At 42.3% G+C, this 18899-nt stretch overlaps 1 protein-coding gene across 9 annotated transcripts in view; it reads right to left on the bottom strand.

Annotated features, from left to right (window-relative positions):
* Positions 1–6250: 6250 nt before the first annotated feature.
* Positions 6251–18899, bottom strand: part of LOC127574141 (TPR and ankyrin repeat-containing protein 1-like) — a 221543-nt gene continuing 208894 nt past the window's right edge. For all 9 annotated transcript variants that reach the window (XM_052022874.1, XM_052022876.1, XM_052022879.1 and 6 more), the window contains 2 exons: positions 17630–17725; positions 6251–8546 (listed from right to left, as the gene is read on the bottom strand). In XM_052022874.1, the coding sequence (XP_051878834.1) occupies positions 8428–8546; positions 17630–17725 (215 nt within the window). In that variant the 3' untranslated portion in view covers positions 6251–8427. The remainder of the gene's footprint in view (positions 8547–17629; positions 17726–18899) is intronic.

Genomic DNA, 18899 nt, shown 5'->3' with positions numbered 1-18899 from the left:
CCTTAACGGACATTTTAATTCTACACTACACTCATTCTAAATAGTAAAGTTAAAAAGGACTTATGAGACCTTGCCTGTTACCTTCCTCTGCCTAGTCTCCTCTCTCCAAAGGCTCAATTCCCCACTCTTACACTGGCCCACTCTCTCAATTGCAGCTCCAAAATGACACTCCACTTAACTTCACCTTCCTTTATTGGCTAAAGTGCCTTCCTGATCTGATGGATTGTGTTCCATACACCACTGTTTACTGGGCTATTTGATAGGAAATTCCACTTAGTCCATACACTTAAATCAGACTTTATTGAGCATTATTTTGGTATTGCAATCTGACGGTTGCTTGAACCAGGGTATCAAAGACCTCCGTCTCCCTTATCTAACCACTATTTCACGCTGAAAAACAATGATGCTGCAGGAATTCAGCAGGCCGGGCAGCATCCGTGGAGAAAATAAGGCAGTCAACGTTTCGGGTCAGGACCCTTCTTCAGGACTGAAGATAGGAAAAGGGGAAGCCCAATATATAGGAGGGAAAAGCAGAGCAGTGATAGGTGGACAAAAGAGGGGAGGCAGGGTGGGTACAAGGTGGTAATAGGTAAGAGATCATGATAGGCAGGTGCGGGGGAGGAGGGGAGAGCAGATCCACTGGGGGGATGGGTCAAAGGTAAAGAGAAAAAAAGGGGGTTAAGAAAAAGAGGCTAGGAAAGGGAAGAAGAGGAGTGTGGGGATTACTTAGTGGGAGAATTCAATGTTCATGCCATTAGGCTGCAAGGTTCCAAGACGGAAAATGAGGTGCTGTTCCTCCAGTTTGTGCTAGGAATTCTCCTGGCAGTGGAGGAGGCTGAGGACTGACATACCAAAATGGAAAATTAGGTGCTGTTCTGTCATGGATGAACAGCACCACATCACTGCTCTGCTTTTCCCTCCTATATATTGGGCTTCCCCTTTTCCTATCTTCAGTCCTGAAGATGGGTCCTGACCCGAAACATTGACCCCCCTGCTTTTCTCCATGGATGCTGCCTGGCCTCCTGAGTTCTTCCAGCATCGTAGTGTTTTTCATCTAGATTCCAGCATCTGCAGTCCTTTGTTTCTCTGCTATTTCATGCTGGCGCTATTCCCTTCCTCCCTAAATACTGCACACAATCTCTCCACATACCAAGCTCATCACCAGCTCTCAAGACCTGTTTGTTGAAGATATTCCTATTCCTCCAACGCAATAAATCCTGTCCAGCACAGTTGGCTGGAGAAACATTGAGGGTAGTGGTGACACTTGGTTATCCATCTCGGCCCCTAATGGGCAGCCACATGCGGGGTGTGAAAGATGCTCCCCTCGCCTGCTGGCTGCTATGACAGTAGCACACGCTACCAAAGCACTCGAAAGCAGCGCAGACGTTGATGAGTCCGTGGTGTAAATTGTGCATACTGCAAACCGCACGACCACCTGAGGAAGGGGCTGCAGAGCTGATATCAGTCGGATCCAGCGGCTTAGGCCCCAGAGGAAGCTTTCCATGCTCGGGTAGCATTGCTACGGAAGTAGTATTCACTGTTCTCGCAGGAAGTCATGAACCAGGACCGGTGAAATTCACTTCTGTCAGTCTCGCCAGAGCACAGTGACGAAGTGAGAGGTTAAGGCATTTACTGGGCTTGAGCTGAAATCAACACAGTCACTTCAAGTCATTTTGCATGATTTGGATATTTGATTCAGGTAAGTGCAAGGTGTTACATTTTGGTAAGACAAATTAAGATAGGACTGGGGAACAGAGGGACCTAGATGGTTCCCTGAAAGTGGTGTCACTGGTCGACAGGGTGGTGAAGAAGGCTTTTGGCATGCTGGCCATTGAGTATAAGAGTTGGGACATTATGTTGCAGTTGTACAAGTGAGGCCGTGTAGGAAGGAGTGCAGAATACATTTAGGAGAATGTTGCCAGGTCTGGAGGGACTGAGTTATAGAGAGAGGTTGAGAGGGGTAAAGAGGTGCATGAAATCATGAGGGGGCATAGATAGGGTCAATGCACATAGTCTTTTTTTCTGAGTTTGGGCAATCAAGAACTAGAAGGCATAGGTTTAAGGAGAGAGGGGAGAGATTTGATAGGAACCTGAGGGACATCTTTTCACTGAGAGGGTGATCTGTATATGAAATAAACTGCCAAAGTAATTGGTTGAGACAGGTACATTATCAGCATTTTAAAGGCACTTGGACAGGTACATGGATAGGAAAGGTTTAGGGGCATATGGGCCAAACATGGGCAAATAGGACTAACTTAGATGGGCATCTTGGTCAGCATGGACCAGTTGGTTGAAAGGCCTGTTTCCATGCTATATGACTCCATTTCCTTTGGTTGCTTCAAGACTTTCTTCACTTTCAAGTGGAGTTAGCTTTAAGTGGGATTTGTGATGTTTCAGTTTAACTTGTTTTCCACAAACAAAAGCTCTGTCATCCTTAAATGTTTCTAAATCAAGCTACTGGCAAGTCTGAATTTTGAGAATTTACGTCTACCTTGTTCACTGCGTCTGCCCTCCATTCCAGCAAAATCTTAGCCCTATCAATATGTTTTCTGAATCGTCTGTCAAGTTTAGAGCAAGGTCAATAGAAAGTTTAGGGGTTGCCAAATATATACAAGGCTGCTTGTAGTCCAACTAACAAAATCAAATAAGCTGCCAGAAGAGCACTCCTCTCTACCCCATGTAAACTCCTAATGACAGCACCGTGCCTCACCCTGAATAAAATTCCTTTATCCCATTGAAGTCACTCTTCCTACAGTTAAGTCTTTGGGTGGCTCCTTGTCCTTCTCCATTAGCAACCTAAACCTTACGATATAATGAATACTTTTGCCCAATGACACTACATTTCCCAGAAACAGATCCAACAATGACTCTTGTTTGAGTCAGAAACCCTCTGATGAACTTCTCCTGAACATATTTCAGAAATTCCTTGCTCTTTTTGCCTTTTAACATTATCCCTCAATATTATCACTTCACATTTCCATGAAGATTTCTCTATTTTCAATGCAGAGTCCCTCCATCTCCATCTCACTCATTATTCCTTTTTTTGCACTATTTATTTATTTTGTAATTTATAGTAATTTTGATTTGCACTGTACTGCTGCAGCAAAGCAAATTTCATGACATATACAGTGGCATGCAAAAGTTTGGCCACCCCTGGTCAAAATTTCTTTTACTGTGAATAGCTAAGTGAGTGAAAGATGACCTGATTTCGAAAAGGCATTAAGTTAAAGATGACACATTTCTTTAATATTTTAAGATTACTTTTTTTATTTCCATCTTTTACAGTTTCAAAATAACAAAAGGGCCCGAAGCAAAAGTTTGGGCGCATTGCATGGTCAGTACTTAGTAACACCCCCTTTGCCAAGTAACACAGCTTGTAAATGCTTTCTGTAGCCACCTAAGAGTCCTTCAATTCTTGTTTGGGGGATTTTCACCCATTCTTCCTTGCAAAAGGCTTCTAGTTCTGTGAGATTCTTGGGCTGTCTTGCATTGCACTGCTCTTTTGAGGTCTATCCACAGACTTTCGACGATGTTTAGGTCAGGGGACTGTAATGGCCATGGCAAAACCTTCAGCTTGTGCCTCTTGAGGTAGTCCATTGTGGATTTTGAGGTGTGTTTGAGATTGTTATCCTGTTGTAGAAGCCATCCTCTTTTCGTCTTCAGCTTTTTTACAGACGGTGTGATGTTTGCTTCCAGAATATGCTTGTAATTGAATTCATTCTTCCCTCTACCAGTGAAATGTTCTCTGTGCCACTGGCTGCAACACAAGCCCAAAGCATGATCAATCCACCCCCATGCTTAACAGTTGGAGAGGCGTTCTTTTCATGAAATTCTGCACCCTTTTTTCTCCAAACGTTCCTGCACCCTCACCACAAAATTCAGCGTCAGAAGTTTGCAAAGGAACATCTAAACAAGCCTGATGCATTTTGGAAACTAGTCCTGTGGACTGATGAAGATAAAATAGAACTTTTTGGCCACAATGAGCAAAGGTATGTTTTACCAGCAAATACCAGCAAATTCTGGAAGCAAACATCACACCATCTGTAAAAAAAATAAAGCAAAAGATGAAAAGAGGATGGCTTCTACAACAGGATAACGATCCTAAACACCTCAAAATCCACAATGGACTTATCTCAAGAGGCACAAGCTGAAGGTTTGCCATGGTCCTCACAGCCCCTGACCTAAACATCAATGAAAATCTGTGGATAGACCTCAAAATAGCAGTGCATGCAAGACAGCCCAAGAATCTAATAGAACTAGAAGGTTTTTGCAAGGAAGAATGGGCGAAAATCCCCCAAACAAGAATTGAAAGACTCTTAGCTGGCTACAGAAAGCGTTTACAAGCTGTGATACTTGCCAAAGGGGGTGTTACTAAGAACTGACCATGCAGGGTGCCCAAACTTTTACTTCGGGCCCTTTTCCTTTTTTGTTATTTTGAAACTGTAAAAGATGGAAATAAAAAAAAGTAACCTTGCTTAAAATATTAAAGAAATGTGTCATCTTTAACTTTATGCCTTTTGGAAATCAAGTCATCATTTACTTGCTTAGCTATTCACAGTAACAGAAATTTTGAACGGTGTGCCCAAACTTTTGCATGCCACTGTAAGTCGGAGATAATAAACCTGATTCTCATTTGTAACGGCATCTTCAGCTTCTTGCTTACCTTTAACCAAATAGATTCTGCCTGTTATAGCCATGGAGGGAGAGATTAAGGATGGTATGGAAGGCGGTAAACTCCAAGAACAGAGGGCATGATGACTTCAGATATAGGTTGAAATGACTGATACCAAGGAAGCAATACAGAGAGGATATCTCAGTCTATGATATAGTATAAGAATCTCAGCTTGCAGATCAGGATATTATTTTCCTTAGTAATTGATGTTGGTTTTTTGAACCACGGAGAGTAAATACTATGGAAACTCACCACATTTGAGCCAACATTATTTTCATCCTGTGTGTGAGCTCTGTTAATGACATAAGTAGTTCTCTGTAATGTGCTTCACTCCAAATACCATTTACATCAATTACTCTGTGGTAACAAATTTCACAATTACACCACTCTCCAGGTCAAGGAATTTTTTTTTTGAATCACTTGATTTCATGGTGGCAATTTTTTTTATGGCCTCTCATTTTGTCCCTCCTCAGATTGGAAACACAGAACAGTACAGCACAGGAACAGGCCCTTTGGCCCATGATGTCTGTATCAACATTGATGCTAATTTAAACTGCACATTTGCCTGCATATGGTCTGTATCCCACCATTCCCAGCCTGTTCATGCATCTATCTAAATGCCTCTTAAACATTGCCATCCAATCTACTTTCACCACGTTCCAGGCATTGCCACTCTCTGTAAATAAAAAAAAACTTGCCTCATAAATCTCCTTTGAACTCTTCCCCTCTCACCTTAAAACTATATCCCCTAGTATTTGACATTTCCACTCTTGGAAAAAGGACTCTAACTAATACCCTATCTATGCCTCTTACAACTTTATATACTTTCATGTCAATCCTCAGCCTCCAACACTCCAGGGAAAACATCCAAGTTTGTCTAACCTCTCTCATACTTAATACTTTCTAATCCAGGCAATACTTTGGTGAACATCTTGTGCACTCTCTTCAAAGACTCCACATCTTTCCTGTAAGGTGCTGATCAGGACTGCACACAATACTCTGGATATGGCTTAACCAAAGTTTTATACAGATGTAACATGACTTCCTGACTTTGACACTCAATGAACCAATGAAGGCAAGTATGTCATATGCCTTCTTTACCACCCTATCTACTTGTGTAGGCACTTTCAGGGTGTTATGAACTTGAACCTAAAGATCCCTCTGTAAATAAATGTTCCTCAGGGCCCTGCTATTTACTGTTTACTTTTCTCTTATGTGTGGCTTCCTGAAGTGCAGCACCTCACACTTGTCCGGAATAAACTCCATACTCTGAAGCTATCAAAACTTGTATTCATCTAGCAGTTTGCACATCATGAGTATGTGCCCCTTAATAGCAAGTGTAAATTTGTCTGTGGTAGTGGCAAGTACCCAGAGGGCTCAGTACGATCTGTAACATTCAAATCAGAACTGTACATAAACCACGTAAAAATAAGATCTAATCAAAACAAAATGACTGGACAATTAGGTCCAAATCCCTCACAAGATAGCACCTCTCCATTGTTAAGCTTTTTTTCATATATGGACATTAATGCAAACAGAGACACAAAATTAAACATTGTGGAAAATGTTTTACTTTCATTCTACATTTTACAGATCAAAAACTTTAGAGTAATTGTTAAAAACTATACCAAAAAGCTCTTTTCAGTAAAAATAAAGAGTAACATGACTGTCTAGAAAGAAAAGAATGTTTGTCAGTTGGTGAAACATTTTACCCACGATTTCCTGGGGGAGAAAATAATTGTTAAAATATAAAAATGTTTATTTTAACTGTTACAGATTAAGTTACTATTGGTGAATGTCTCTTTAAGACATAGCACAGTAGTGTGTGTGTGTTTGTGTGGCGTGATTACGAGAACAGGAGATAAGGACGCGATGATGTTTTTGGAGCAGTCAGTCAGTCAGTCGGAGAGAGCGAGAGAGAGAGAGAGAGCAAGACCTGCCTGCTGGTCTCTGTATCGATGGATGAAAAACAATAACTGTGTCTGTCACCACAATCCACATATGGACTTTTGGAATAATCTAGTGGAGTCCACTTTGTCGTTAACCTGTACAAGGAAACAGGTATTTGTGTGGACGGTCTTTCGGGGTGGCAGATACTTCGAAACAAAGGAATGGAGCATCAGTGATTGAGGTGTCGTATGAGTTCCCTCGTGGAACATCTGGATTTTGTAATTACTTTCTATTTTCTCTCTACATTTCCTCTTCAGACAACGGTGGCTTTGCAGAAGCCTTTGCTCATGTTTCACCTTATGGCTTGCTGAACTGAACTTTGAGAACTATTCCTGGACTTGGAGTTTGGGAATTTGCCACACACACACACACACACTTCGAGTTTAGTTTTGGGGTTAATGTTTAAGATCTAACATTTTTACTTCTAACATTCTAACATTTTTACTTTTATTTTTCTTATTATCATAAGTAGTTATTAATAAAATAGTTTTAGCACTTATACATGACTCGGTGTGTTTCTTTTGTTGCTGGTAAATGACATAACCTAGAAGCACAGTAATTTACTCGCTCAATTTTTTTCCTTGAAATTTTTCTAGATCCTTTCAAACACAATTCCAAAGATTGTGCAGAACTTGAAAGTCAGCTTGCACTTAGTTTTCCTCACCAAGTAAATAACTAATCAAATTGGTAATTACATTCCAAATAATGCAAAATGATTCATCCATATCCTGACAATTACTCATTTCAATGGTAAAGGATTAAAATGACTAAAAAAATCTTAAAATATTAAATGATTGGAAATCAGAAGTTCTGTAACTTATTCTGTGACTTTTGCTTATTTGTCCACTCTTAAATGGCATAATTTAAACTATACTATTACAAGTTCTTAGGAGAATCTCCTCATGTTGTGCTATTTGAACTGGTTGACTTAAACTATTCTATTTGCTCCCAAGACCCCACCCACCAACCAAACAATTGTTTGATTCAAATCATTATTTTGTTTATAGCAGACTGCACTTCCTCTATATTTTGGTGGTTAAGAGAATAAGCTTAAGTTGATTTTTACAAAGCAATTTGGTCCAAATTGTCCATCTACAAAAATATTTTCCAATTGTATACAAAAACATTTAAAACCATTAATCATATTTCAATGATAAACTTACAAAGCTTTCATCAAACAAGCCAATGTAAAATTTCAAATACAGCAGTTATTGTAACCTTGGTATCAAGAAATAAAAACCTTTAAACAATTGAGAACATACAAACTCTGTTCTGCCATTAGGAGGCCCTAGTATTTAGTGGTTATACACAATGAGCAATTTAGGTTTACATTAATTTTTTTTTCTGGGTATATCTCAGAATGCATGACCAATTCTTGCACCTGGTACAAGTTGTGTAGTCCACTAATACTTAGAGGTTTCCTCCTAGCTAAACATTGATATTTAGCAACCCTCCCTTTTGAAGGATGAGAATTATACATTGATATGAAAATGTTTGTGTTTTTATAAGGATATATTTATTGTACATGTCAGAATTCCAAGGACAAGATAATTAACAAATGATGAAAAAATATTGTAAAGATAAATGTAAACTAAACATACAATCTTAGCAAACAGGTGAGAAAACCTGGCCTTTGCTAAATTGGTAAGAAGTAGCAAAAGAGATCTAACAAATATACAAAAAGATATTTTCAGTAAATACAGAATGATGCATTTACATTGCAAGTGTGAGGACAAGTGAGTGATTTATGAAAGAAATCCTGATACCACAACCACTCAACCCCACTGTACAAAATTGGCTCCAAATCAGTATTTCCTTTTCTTCTTTGAGGACTTCCTTTTCTTCTTGGAGCATAGTTCATCAAAATTTTCGTGTCCATCTTCTATGCCTTCAAAATCAGCTGTACTCTGGTTAACTTCAAGTCCTACAGATTATTATAAATTTATCACAGATTTATCTATTGCATTACATATGGCGAAACCTGTCCAGTGAGTGGAATGATCTATAACTGAACAAATAAAAGCAAAAGATACTGCAAACACTCAGATCAGGCAGTATCATGTGAAAAGAGTCAGTAGTTCTGTGAAAGGCTCTCAAGCCTGATATGTTAATAGTTTCACTTTCCTCTGATGCTGCCTGACCTCCTGAGCATTCCCAGCAGCTTTCATTTCAAATTTTCAGCATTTGCAGCCTTTTGATTGTCATTTTGTAATTACAAGACAAGCTAAACCCAAATTCCAGGCAATGGAATTTATGACCAGATTACCCAAAACGCTGGCTAGAGATAAATTACTAATAGTATTTGAAGAAAAGTGACAGTTGGCTTTTACAAAGCAAGCATTACAGCAAAAGTCCAATGAATTAAATGATAATTATTTTATTGAAATCAGGGCACAGCTGCAGCAGCCAAGTAGTGGGACTGTGACTAGCTCTGAGGCTCAGTGGGTAAGTATAATGTCAGGTAGAGCAATATTGATAGGAGACTTGATAGTTAGGAGGACAGACAGGAGATCCTGTGGCCTCAAAAGAGATGCAAGGATGGTGTGTTGCCTCCCGGGTGCCAGGGTCAAGGACGTCTTGGGGGCCGGGCAAGGCCGCCATGTTGTGTCAGCGGCGCCCGAGCTCTGGGCCCCAGGCCCGGCCAACGCCGGCTCCGAGCCGGGCATTAAAAAAAAAGGACGTCTTGGAGTGGCTGCAGAACATTGTCAAGGGGGAGGGTGAGCAGCCAGAGGTCATGGTGCACATTGGCATCAAAGACATAGGTAGAAAGGGGGATGAGGTCCTGCGCAGTTAGGAAAGAGGCTTAAAAACAGGACCTCAAAGGTATTAATTTCTGGATTACTCCTGGTGCCATGTGCTAATCAGGGTAGGAATCGAAAGATAGAATAGATGAATGTGTGATGTCAGCAGGTAAGGCGCAGGCAGTTTAAAAAGCGGGTAGAAAAAAAAACTTCAGAGGCTTCGTGGGTTTCACTTTGGAAGACGTCGGGACTTTGGAGCAGGTAAGATTTTTTTATTTTTAATAGGGTTTTAATTATAAGGGTTAGATTTTATGAGGTTCTTTTTTAAGTTGTTTTATAAGTTTTTAATAGGGAATAGTGAGGGCTGGACTGCGCAGGCGCATGACGTCAGCAGGAAGGGTGCAGGCAGTTTAAAACACAAAGCGTTTTGGGCTTTGGCTCAAGGGGCTTCGGCGTAAAGGGGCGAGGAAAGGTAGGTGACTTGAGGAAAGGAAGGGGTATGAGTGCGGTTTCCTGTACTCGGTGTCAGATGTGGGAGTTCCCGGAGTCTCCCTGCCTCCGGGAAGGCTACATCTGCACCCAGTGTGTTGAGCTGCAGCTCCTGAGGGACCGTGTTAGGGAACTGGAGATGCAGCTCGATGACCTTCATCTGGTCAGGGAGAATGAGGAGGTGATAGAAAGGAGCTATAAGCAGGTGGTCACACCGGGGCCACGGGAGTCAGGCACGTGGGTCACAGTCAGGAGGGGGAAGGGGAAGAGTCAGGTACCAGAGAGTACCCCTGTGGCTGTACCCCCTTGACAATAAGTACTCCTGCTTGAGTGCTGTTGGGGGAGACAGCCTAACTGGGGGAAACAACAGTGGCAATGTCTCTGGCACAGAGTCCGGCCCTGTGGCTCAGAAGGGTAGGGAGGGAAAGAGGAGGGCACTAGTGATAGGGGACTCTATAGTTAGGTGGGCAGACAAGCGATTCTGTGGACGCAGGAAGGAAACTCGGAAGGTAGTTTGCCTCCCAGGTGCCAGGGTCTGGGATGTTTCAGATTGCGTCCAAGATATCCTGAAGGGGGAGGGAGAACAGCCAGAGGTCGTGGTACATATTGGTACCAACGACATAGGTAGGGGAAAGGAATGAAGTCCTGAAAAAAGACTATAGAGAATTAGGAAGGAAGGTTGAGAAGAAGGACCTCAAAGGTAGTAATTTCCGGATTACTGCCTGTGCTAAGTGCAGTGGGTATAGGAACAGAACGAGGAGGAGGTTAAATGCGTGGTTGAGGGATTGGAGTAAGGAGCAGGGATTCAAATTTCTGGATCATTGGGGCCTCTTTTGTATGACCTGTTCAAAGAGGACGGGTTGCACTTGACTCCCAGGGGGACCACTATCCTGGCGGGGAAGTTTGCTAAGGCTACTGGGGAGAGTTTAATCTAGAATTGTTGGGGGGGTGGGATCCGAACTGGAGAAACTGGGGAAGAGGTGTATGGCTCTCAAACAGCGAAAGCTAGTACGATAGGCAGGTGATAGAGAAGGGACGTGCTCAGATAGGTTTGAGATGTGTCTATTTTAATGCAAGGAGTATTGTGAACAAGGCGGATGAGCTTAGAGCTGGGACAAATACTTAAGAGCTATGATGTGGTGGCCATTACGGAGACTTGGATGGCTCAGGGACTGGAATGGTTGCTTCAAGTGCCGGGTTTTAGATGTTTCAGAAAGGACAGGGAAGAGGTGGGGGAGTGGCACTGTTGATCAGAGATAGTGTCACGGCTGCAGAAAATGTGGACGTTATGGAGGGACTGTCTACGGAGTCTCTGTGGGTAGAGGTTAGGAACAGGAGGGGGTCACTAACTTTACTGGGTGTTTTTTATAGGCCTCCCAATAGTAACAAGGATATGGAGGAACAGATGGGGAAGCAGATCCTAGAAAAGTGTGAGAATAACAGAGTTGTTGTGATGAGGGATTTTAATTTCCCAAACATTGATTGGCATCTCCAGACAGTGAGGGGTTTAGATGGGGAGGAGTTTGTTAAGTGTGTACAGGAAGGATTCTTGACACAATATGTAGATAGGCCTACAAGAGGAGAGGCTGTGCTTGATTTGGTATTGGGAAATGAACCTGGTCAGGTGTCAGATCTCTCAGTGGGTGAACATTTTGGTGATAGTGATCATAATTCTATCTCCTTTATGTTAGCACTGAAGAGAGATAGGAACAGACAGGCTAGAAAGGTGTTTATTTGGAGTAAAGGGAATTATGAGGCTCTCAGGCAGGAAATTGGAAGATTAAATTGGGAACAGATGTTCTCAGGGAAAAGTACGGAAGAAATGTGGCAAATATTCAGGGGATATTTGTGTGGAGTTCTGCATAGGCATGTTCCGATGAGACAGGGGAGTCACAAAAGGATAGAGGAACCATGGTGTACAAAGGCTATAATAAAAGGAAGAGAAAAGCTTACAAAAGGTACAGAGAGCTAGGTAATGTTAGAGATCTGGAAGAGTATAAGGCTAATAGGAAGGAGCTTAAAAAGGAGATTAGGAGACCCAGAAGGGGGCATGAGAAGGCCTTGGCAGGCAGGATTAAGGAAAACCCCAAGGCATTCTACAGGTATGTAGAAGAGCAAGAGGATAAGATGCAAAAGAATAGGGCCTATCAAGTGCAGCAGTGGGAAAGTGTGTATGGATCTGGAAGAAATGGCAGAGGTACTTAATGAATACTTTACGTCAGTATTCACTACGGAAAAAGATCTGGGGGATTCCAGTGGGGACTTGCAGTGGGCTGAAAAGCTTGAGCATGTAGATATTAGGAAAGAGGAGGTGCTGAAACTTTTGGAAAGCATCAAGTTGGATAAGTCGCCGGGACCAGATGAGATGTACCCCAGGCTGCTGTGGGAGGCGAGGAAAGAGATTGTGGAGCCTTTGACGATGATCTTTGCATCGTCGATGGAGATGGGAGAGGTTCCGGAAGATTGGGGGGTTGCGGATGTTGTTACCTTATTCAAGAAAGGGAGTAGGGATAGCCCAGGGAATTATAGCCCCATGAGTCTCACCTCAGTGGTTGGTAAGCTGATGGAGAAGATCCTGAGAGGCAGGATTTATGAACATTTAGAGAGGTATAATATGATTAGGAATAGTCAGCAAGGCTTTGTCAAGGGCAGGTCCTGCCTTACGAGCCTGATTGAATTTTTTGAGGATGTGACTAAACACATCGATGAAGGGAGAGCAGTAGATGTAGTGTATATGGATTTCAGCAAAGCGTTTGATAAGGTACCCCACGCAAGGCTTATTGAGAAAGTAAGGAGGCATGGGATCCAAGGGGACATTGCAGTGTGGATCCAGACTGACTGGCCCACAGAAGGCAAAGAGTAGTTGTTGAAGGGTCGTATTCTGCATGGAGGTCGGTGACCAGCGGTGTACCTCAGGGATCTGTACTGGGACCGTTGCTCTTTGTGATTTTTATAAACGACCTGGATGAGGAAGTGGAGGGGTGGGTTAGTAAGATTGCGGATGACACAAAGGTTGGGGGTGCTGTGGATGGTTTGGAGGACTGTCAGAGGTTACAGAGGGACATAGATAGGATGCAAAGTTGGGCTGAGAAGTGGCAGATGCAGTTCAACCCAGATAAGTGTGAAGAGGTTCATTTTGGTAGATCAAATATGATGGCAGAATATAATCTTAATGGTAGGACTCTTGGCAGTGTGGAGGATTAGAGGGATCTTGGGGTCCAAGTCCATAGGACGCTCAAAGCGGCTGCACAGGTTGACTCTGTGGTTAAGAAGGCATATGGTGTATTGTCCTTCATCAATTGGGGAATTGAATTTAGGAGCCGAGAGGTATTGTTGCAGCTGTATAGGTCCCTGGTCGGACCCCACTTGGAGTACTGTGCTCAGTTCTGGTCACCTCACTACAGGAAGGATTTAGAAGCCATAGAAAGGGTGCAGAGGAGATTTACAAGGATGCTGCCTGGAATGCAGAGCATGCCTTATGAAAGCAGGTTGAGGGGACTCGGTCTTTTCTCCTTGGAGTGATGGAGGATGAGGGGGGACCTAATAGAGGTGTATAAGATGATGAGAGGTATTGATTGGGTAGATAATCAGGGGCTTTTCCCCAGGGCTGAAATGGTGGCCACAAAAGGACATAGGTTTAAGGTGCTGTGGAGTAGGTATAGAGGAGATGTCAGGGGTAAGTTTTTTACTCAGACAGTGGTGAGTGCGTGGAATGGGCTGCTGGCAACGGTGGTGGAAGCGGATACAATAGCGTCTTTCAAGAGACTGTTAGATAGGTACATGGAGCTGAGTAAAATAGAGGGCTATGGGTAAGCCTAGTAATTTCTAGAGTAGGGACATGCTCGGCACAGCTTTGTGGGCCAAAGGGCCTGAATTGTGCTGCAGTTTTTCTGTGTTTCTATGTAATGCATGGCTGAGGAGCTGGTGCAGGGTTTCAGGTTCTTGGATCATTGGAACCTCCGGGTCAGAGGCGACCTGTACAAGAGGGACGGGTTACACCTTAGCTGGAGGGGAACTAATATCCTGGTTTGCTAGTGCTACTCAGGAGAGTTTAAACCAGAGCACCAGGTCAGAAAGTGGCGGGATTAAGAGAAAGGTAGATGTCATGACCAGTAAGTCTGTAAGGAAGGACAGGCAGAAGCAAGGTAATAGACAATGGGACAGACACATTGATGTGTGTTTATTTCAATGCTTGGGGTATTGAGGGTAAGGTGATGAACTTAGAGGATAAGTTTTTCTCAGATTTTTTTGAAAACAATTCCCCGTGTTTTACAAAACTTCCCCAAATGTGCTGCTGACTGTAAAGGCAGCAATACTGACATCAGCCAGCAGAGGGAACATAACATGAGCCAGGCATATAGAGTTTGTTGGATAGGCATATGGAGGAGTGTGGGATGGGGGGATATGCGGGAGGAAGGGGTTAGCTAGTGTGAGGGTGGTTTGATGGACAGCACAACATGGTGGGCCAAAGGGCCTGTTTTGTGCTGCATGGTTCTATGGTATGGTATAAGTCAGGACATAGAACTGTGATGTTGTGGCCACTACAGAGACTTGGTTGAGAGAGCGACAGGAGTGGATGCTTCGCATTCCAGAATTTTGATGTTTTAGAAAAGATAGAGAGAGAGGTAAAAGGAAGGGGGTGGGGGTTGAATTGCACTATTAATCAGAGACAATATCACAGCTGCACCCAGGAGAGGACATAATGGAGGGCTCATCCACTTGAGTCTATGTGGGTAGAACTCAAAAATAAGAAAGGTGCAATCACTCTGATGGGATTATACTGCAAACCCCTGAATAGCCACTGGGACATTGAGGAACAGATATGCAGGCTGATTGGTGAAAGGTACAAAAAAAAAACAGGGTTGTTGACATGGGTGGCTTCAACTTTCCCAATATAGACTGGGACCTCCTCAGTGCAAGAGGTTTAGATAGGGCAGAATTTGTTAGGTGCATCTAGATTCCTCCTCCTTCAACCCTTTGCCTCTTCTACCTATCACCTCTCAGCTTCTTGCATCACTCCCTTTCATTCCCCCCCTTGCCCACCCATCTATCGTCCCACTTTCACCTGGACTCACCCATTACCTGTCAGCCTGTGCTCCTCCCACTCCCCCAACCCTCTTATTCTGGCTTCTGTCCTATCATTTCCAGTCCTGATGAAGGGTCCATTAGAGGTTGCCTGACCCGCTGAGTTCCTCCAGCATTTTGTGTGTGTTGCTCCAGATTCCAGCATCTGCAGAATCTCGTGTCCCCAAGGCAGTCTATAGCAAGGTGAAAATGAGGAAGAGGATAGGACCACTCAAGGATAAAGGAGGGAACATGTGATTGGAGGCAGAGGATGTGTGCGAGGTCCTAAATGAGTACCTTGCGCCAGTATTTGAAAAGGACATGAAGGATAGTGTGGAGCATGCCAATATGCAATGTCATTTTGAGATAGAGAGGTAGTGTTGGGTGGATAAGTCCCCAGGGCCTGACAGGATATATCGCAGGCTATTGAGAGAGGCAAGAGATGAGATTGCTGAGGCCTTGACCAAGATCTTTGTATCCTTTCTAGCCACAGATGAGGTCCCAGAGAACTGGCGAGTAGCTAATGTTGTTCAAGAAAGTGAATAGGGATAATCCTGGAAACTATAGACTGATGAGTCTCACATCAGTGGTAGGATGCTATTGGAAAGGATGTTTAGGGATAGGACGTGTGAGCATTTGGAAAACAATGGCTCAATTAGGGACAGTCAGCATGGCTTTATGCGGGGCAAGTCATATCTTACTAATTTGATTGAGTTTTTCGAGGAGGTGTTGTGGATGTTGTCCACGTGGATCTTAGTAAAGCGTTTAACAAGGTCCCTCATGGCAGGCTCATCCAGAAAATTAAGATGCATGGGATCCACTGTGACTTAGCCGTTTGGATTCAGAATTGGCTTGCCCATAGAAGACAGAGGGTAGTGATCGATGGGACTTGTTCTGGCTGGAGGTCTGTGACTAATGGTGTTCTGCAGGGATCCATACTGGAACATCTGCTGTTTGTTTTATATATTATACAAAAGTTTGTGGATAGGTGGGTTAGTTAGTTCACAGACGATACAAAGATTGGTGGCATTGTGGATAGTGTAGAAGATTGCCACAGGATACAGTGGGATTGTAGATCAGTTGCAGATATGGGTGGAGAAATGGCAGATGGAGTTTAATCCGGCCAAGTGTGAGGTGTTGCACTTTAGAAAATCAAATGTAAAGGGACAGCACAAAGTTAATGGCAGGACCCTTAACTGCGTTGATGTGCAGAGGGATGTTGGGGTCCAAGTCCTTCGCCCCCTGAAAGTGGTTGCACAGGTAGATAGGGTGGTTAAGAAGGCGCATGGCACACTTGTCTTTATTAGTTGAGGCACTGAGTTCAAGAGTCAGAAAGTTATGTTGCAGCTTTATGAAACTCTGGTTAAGCCAGATCTGGAGAATTGCATTCGATTCTGGTTGTGCCATTATAGGAAGGATGTGGAGGCTTTGGAGAGGGTGCAGAAGAGGTTTACCAGGATGCTGCCTGGAGTAGAGGGCATGTGCTATAAGGAGCAGTTTTCAAACTTGGTTTGTTTTCTCTGGAATGGCAGAAGCTGAGGGGAGAACTGATAGAAGTTTATAAGATTATGAGAGGCATGGATAGTTAGCTGGTATTTTTTTCCCGGGGTTGAAATATCTAATACTGGAGGGCATGCATTTAAGGTGAGAGGGGTTAAGTTCAAAGAGATGTGCAGGGTAAGTTTTTTTTTACACAGAAGAGTGGTGGGTGCCTCTTAGATCGGCATATGAATGTGCAGAGAATGGAGAGATATGGACATTGTGTGGACAGAATGGATTAATTTAGTAATTTAACTAGTTTAATTTGCTTGGCACAATATTGTGGGCCGAAGGGCCTGTTTTTTTGTTGTACTGTTCTATGTTCTAAATTAGCCCTTCCCTCTCCTGCAATAGTGTTTCTTAATGCTGGTTTTATATAGTTATGGCTTTTATGCTAGCTTTTAGCTGTTATTTGTTAAATATAATTAAATATTAAAGTTAAATTATAATCATTTAAGTAATTGAGCTGAGGCTATCGCTGATACGAGTATGTTTCAATGTGTGGTCACTTACTTAAAAGCCATCAAATACTGGATTTTCTTGTTTCAATGAGATTTTACAAGAGAAAGGGTTTACAAAGACCACGTATCATGTTTTTAACGGCTGTTTCAACAGAAAAGAGGAAATTTGCTCAAAAACTTTCAAGAATTTCTTTTGGTGGAATAGTCATTAAATGTAACAAACACAAAATACAAGGGGGTCAAACTAATTTGAATCATCCAACAAGAAAATAGATTTTTAGTAAAGAAACCAGCTTATCTATTAAAGTTGATCCATGCTTAATTTATTGAAATCATGTGATGCAGAGATGTATAAAATCTTGTGCAGTCTGGTGAGAGAAAAGCATGAAAAGTGACAGACCGGAAGGAGCATTTGATTTAAAAGTTTTTGTTTAAATCAGTTAAAGTACCAAGATTAGATTTTCAATCATCTGGTGTGGTTCTCTCCACGAAATGTATATTTAAGTTGTTTTGCAGGTATTCTACAGAAACTCAATGCATCAACAAACTAATTGATTTTGAGGGTACGTTTAAGATTTATACATTAATAAAAATATTGGCTAAGATAATCATTTTAACAGGATCAACTTTAACAATGGACATTGTATAGCAAAAGGCCTAGTAGCTATTGAATTACATATTGTAATTTACCATTAATGGTTATTTGAACATACCTTCATCATTCAGGTTGCAGGATTGTTTCTGCCATAGGTCAGTGCTGTCTATAATTTTCTGAAGGTTTTCAACTTTCAGTGACAATATTTCTTCACCTGGAAGGCATATAAAGATGAACATATTGATTATACAGATACCAACAATCTATATCACTGACAAAGACTACAAACAAAAGAAGTTGAGCATATTAACAATAATTTAAGGTTTGTAAGTTCTGATCATATTCTATCCTGCTACAAACACCAGAATTGGTATCAATAAAAGTTTTCATGCATCAGATTATCATGGAGTCTCAGTTTCATTAATGAACTCTCAGAGGCGAAACTTGTTGGTCAAAAAATTCAATTGAGTCATGCTCTTTCTCATCCCTCAAAGTGGAAATTTATCATCATGATTTTTGGGGTGAATCCTGTTATTCCTGATATTCAACTAGGTGCTTCCTGTTGTGTATTTCATTTACACAATAAGAGAAACAGAAGCAGGAATAAGCCATTCAGGCCTCTTCACCACTAAGATCATCTTTTACCTCAGAGCCACTTTCCTACATTAACCCCATATCTCTCAACTCTTTTAATATTTAAAAAGTTATGAAGACTTGTCTTGTATATACCCAGCAGATGGCCATTTTCCTCTTCAGATGCATGCCCTGACATTATTTGTGCCAAGTGCAATAAGTTGCAATGTGTGCTTGTCTTTGTGTACTGTCAGCCTGAGTAGGTTATAACAGTGGTGCTTGCTCTGTAGCAGCTCAATTTACAGGAACCTTCCTGAGCAGGCCCCAGCCACCACTGGGAACCCTACTGAGTTGGGTTGCCTGTGATTGATTTATTTGCCTGCCCTGTGACAAGGTATCCCATGCCACCCTAATTGCCTGACTTGCACAAGCACCAATCCTACAAAACCCCTACCCCAGGTTTGCCAACTTCTATCATAACAGACCCCAAACTCAATGACTCCTCCCCAACCACCATCAACTAACAATTGCCTTCAAATCCCACTCTCAACCCTGGCCTCCGAATCATATGACAACCTTCTCAGTTCCTAGCCTTGCTTGATTTTCTTTATACATTTCTGCTCCTGTAACAGTTTGCAAAGGAATGGCGTTACTTTTGTGTATGACCAATTCAGTTCTGCTAATAAGTTTCAAATGCGTGGACCCATGATGAAAATGGCTGCTGGAACATAGAGCTGCGACTTGCAGTGAATCACCAGGCCTTTGTCTTTATTCAGCTAAATATTCAGTCCTGATCTCAGGTCACAGTCTTACAG

This window comes from Pristis pectinata, chromosome 9, assembly GCF_009764475.1.
Source record: "Pristis pectinata isolate sPriPec2 chromosome 9, sPriPec2.1.pri, whole genome shotgun sequence".
Taxonomy (NCBI): Eukaryota; Metazoa; Chordata; class Chondrichthyes; order Rhinopristiformes; family Pristidae; genus Pristis; species Pristis pectinata.
The sequence above is the reverse complement of the archived record's forward strand: the minus strand, read 5'-3'. Positions and strand labels throughout refer to the sequence as shown.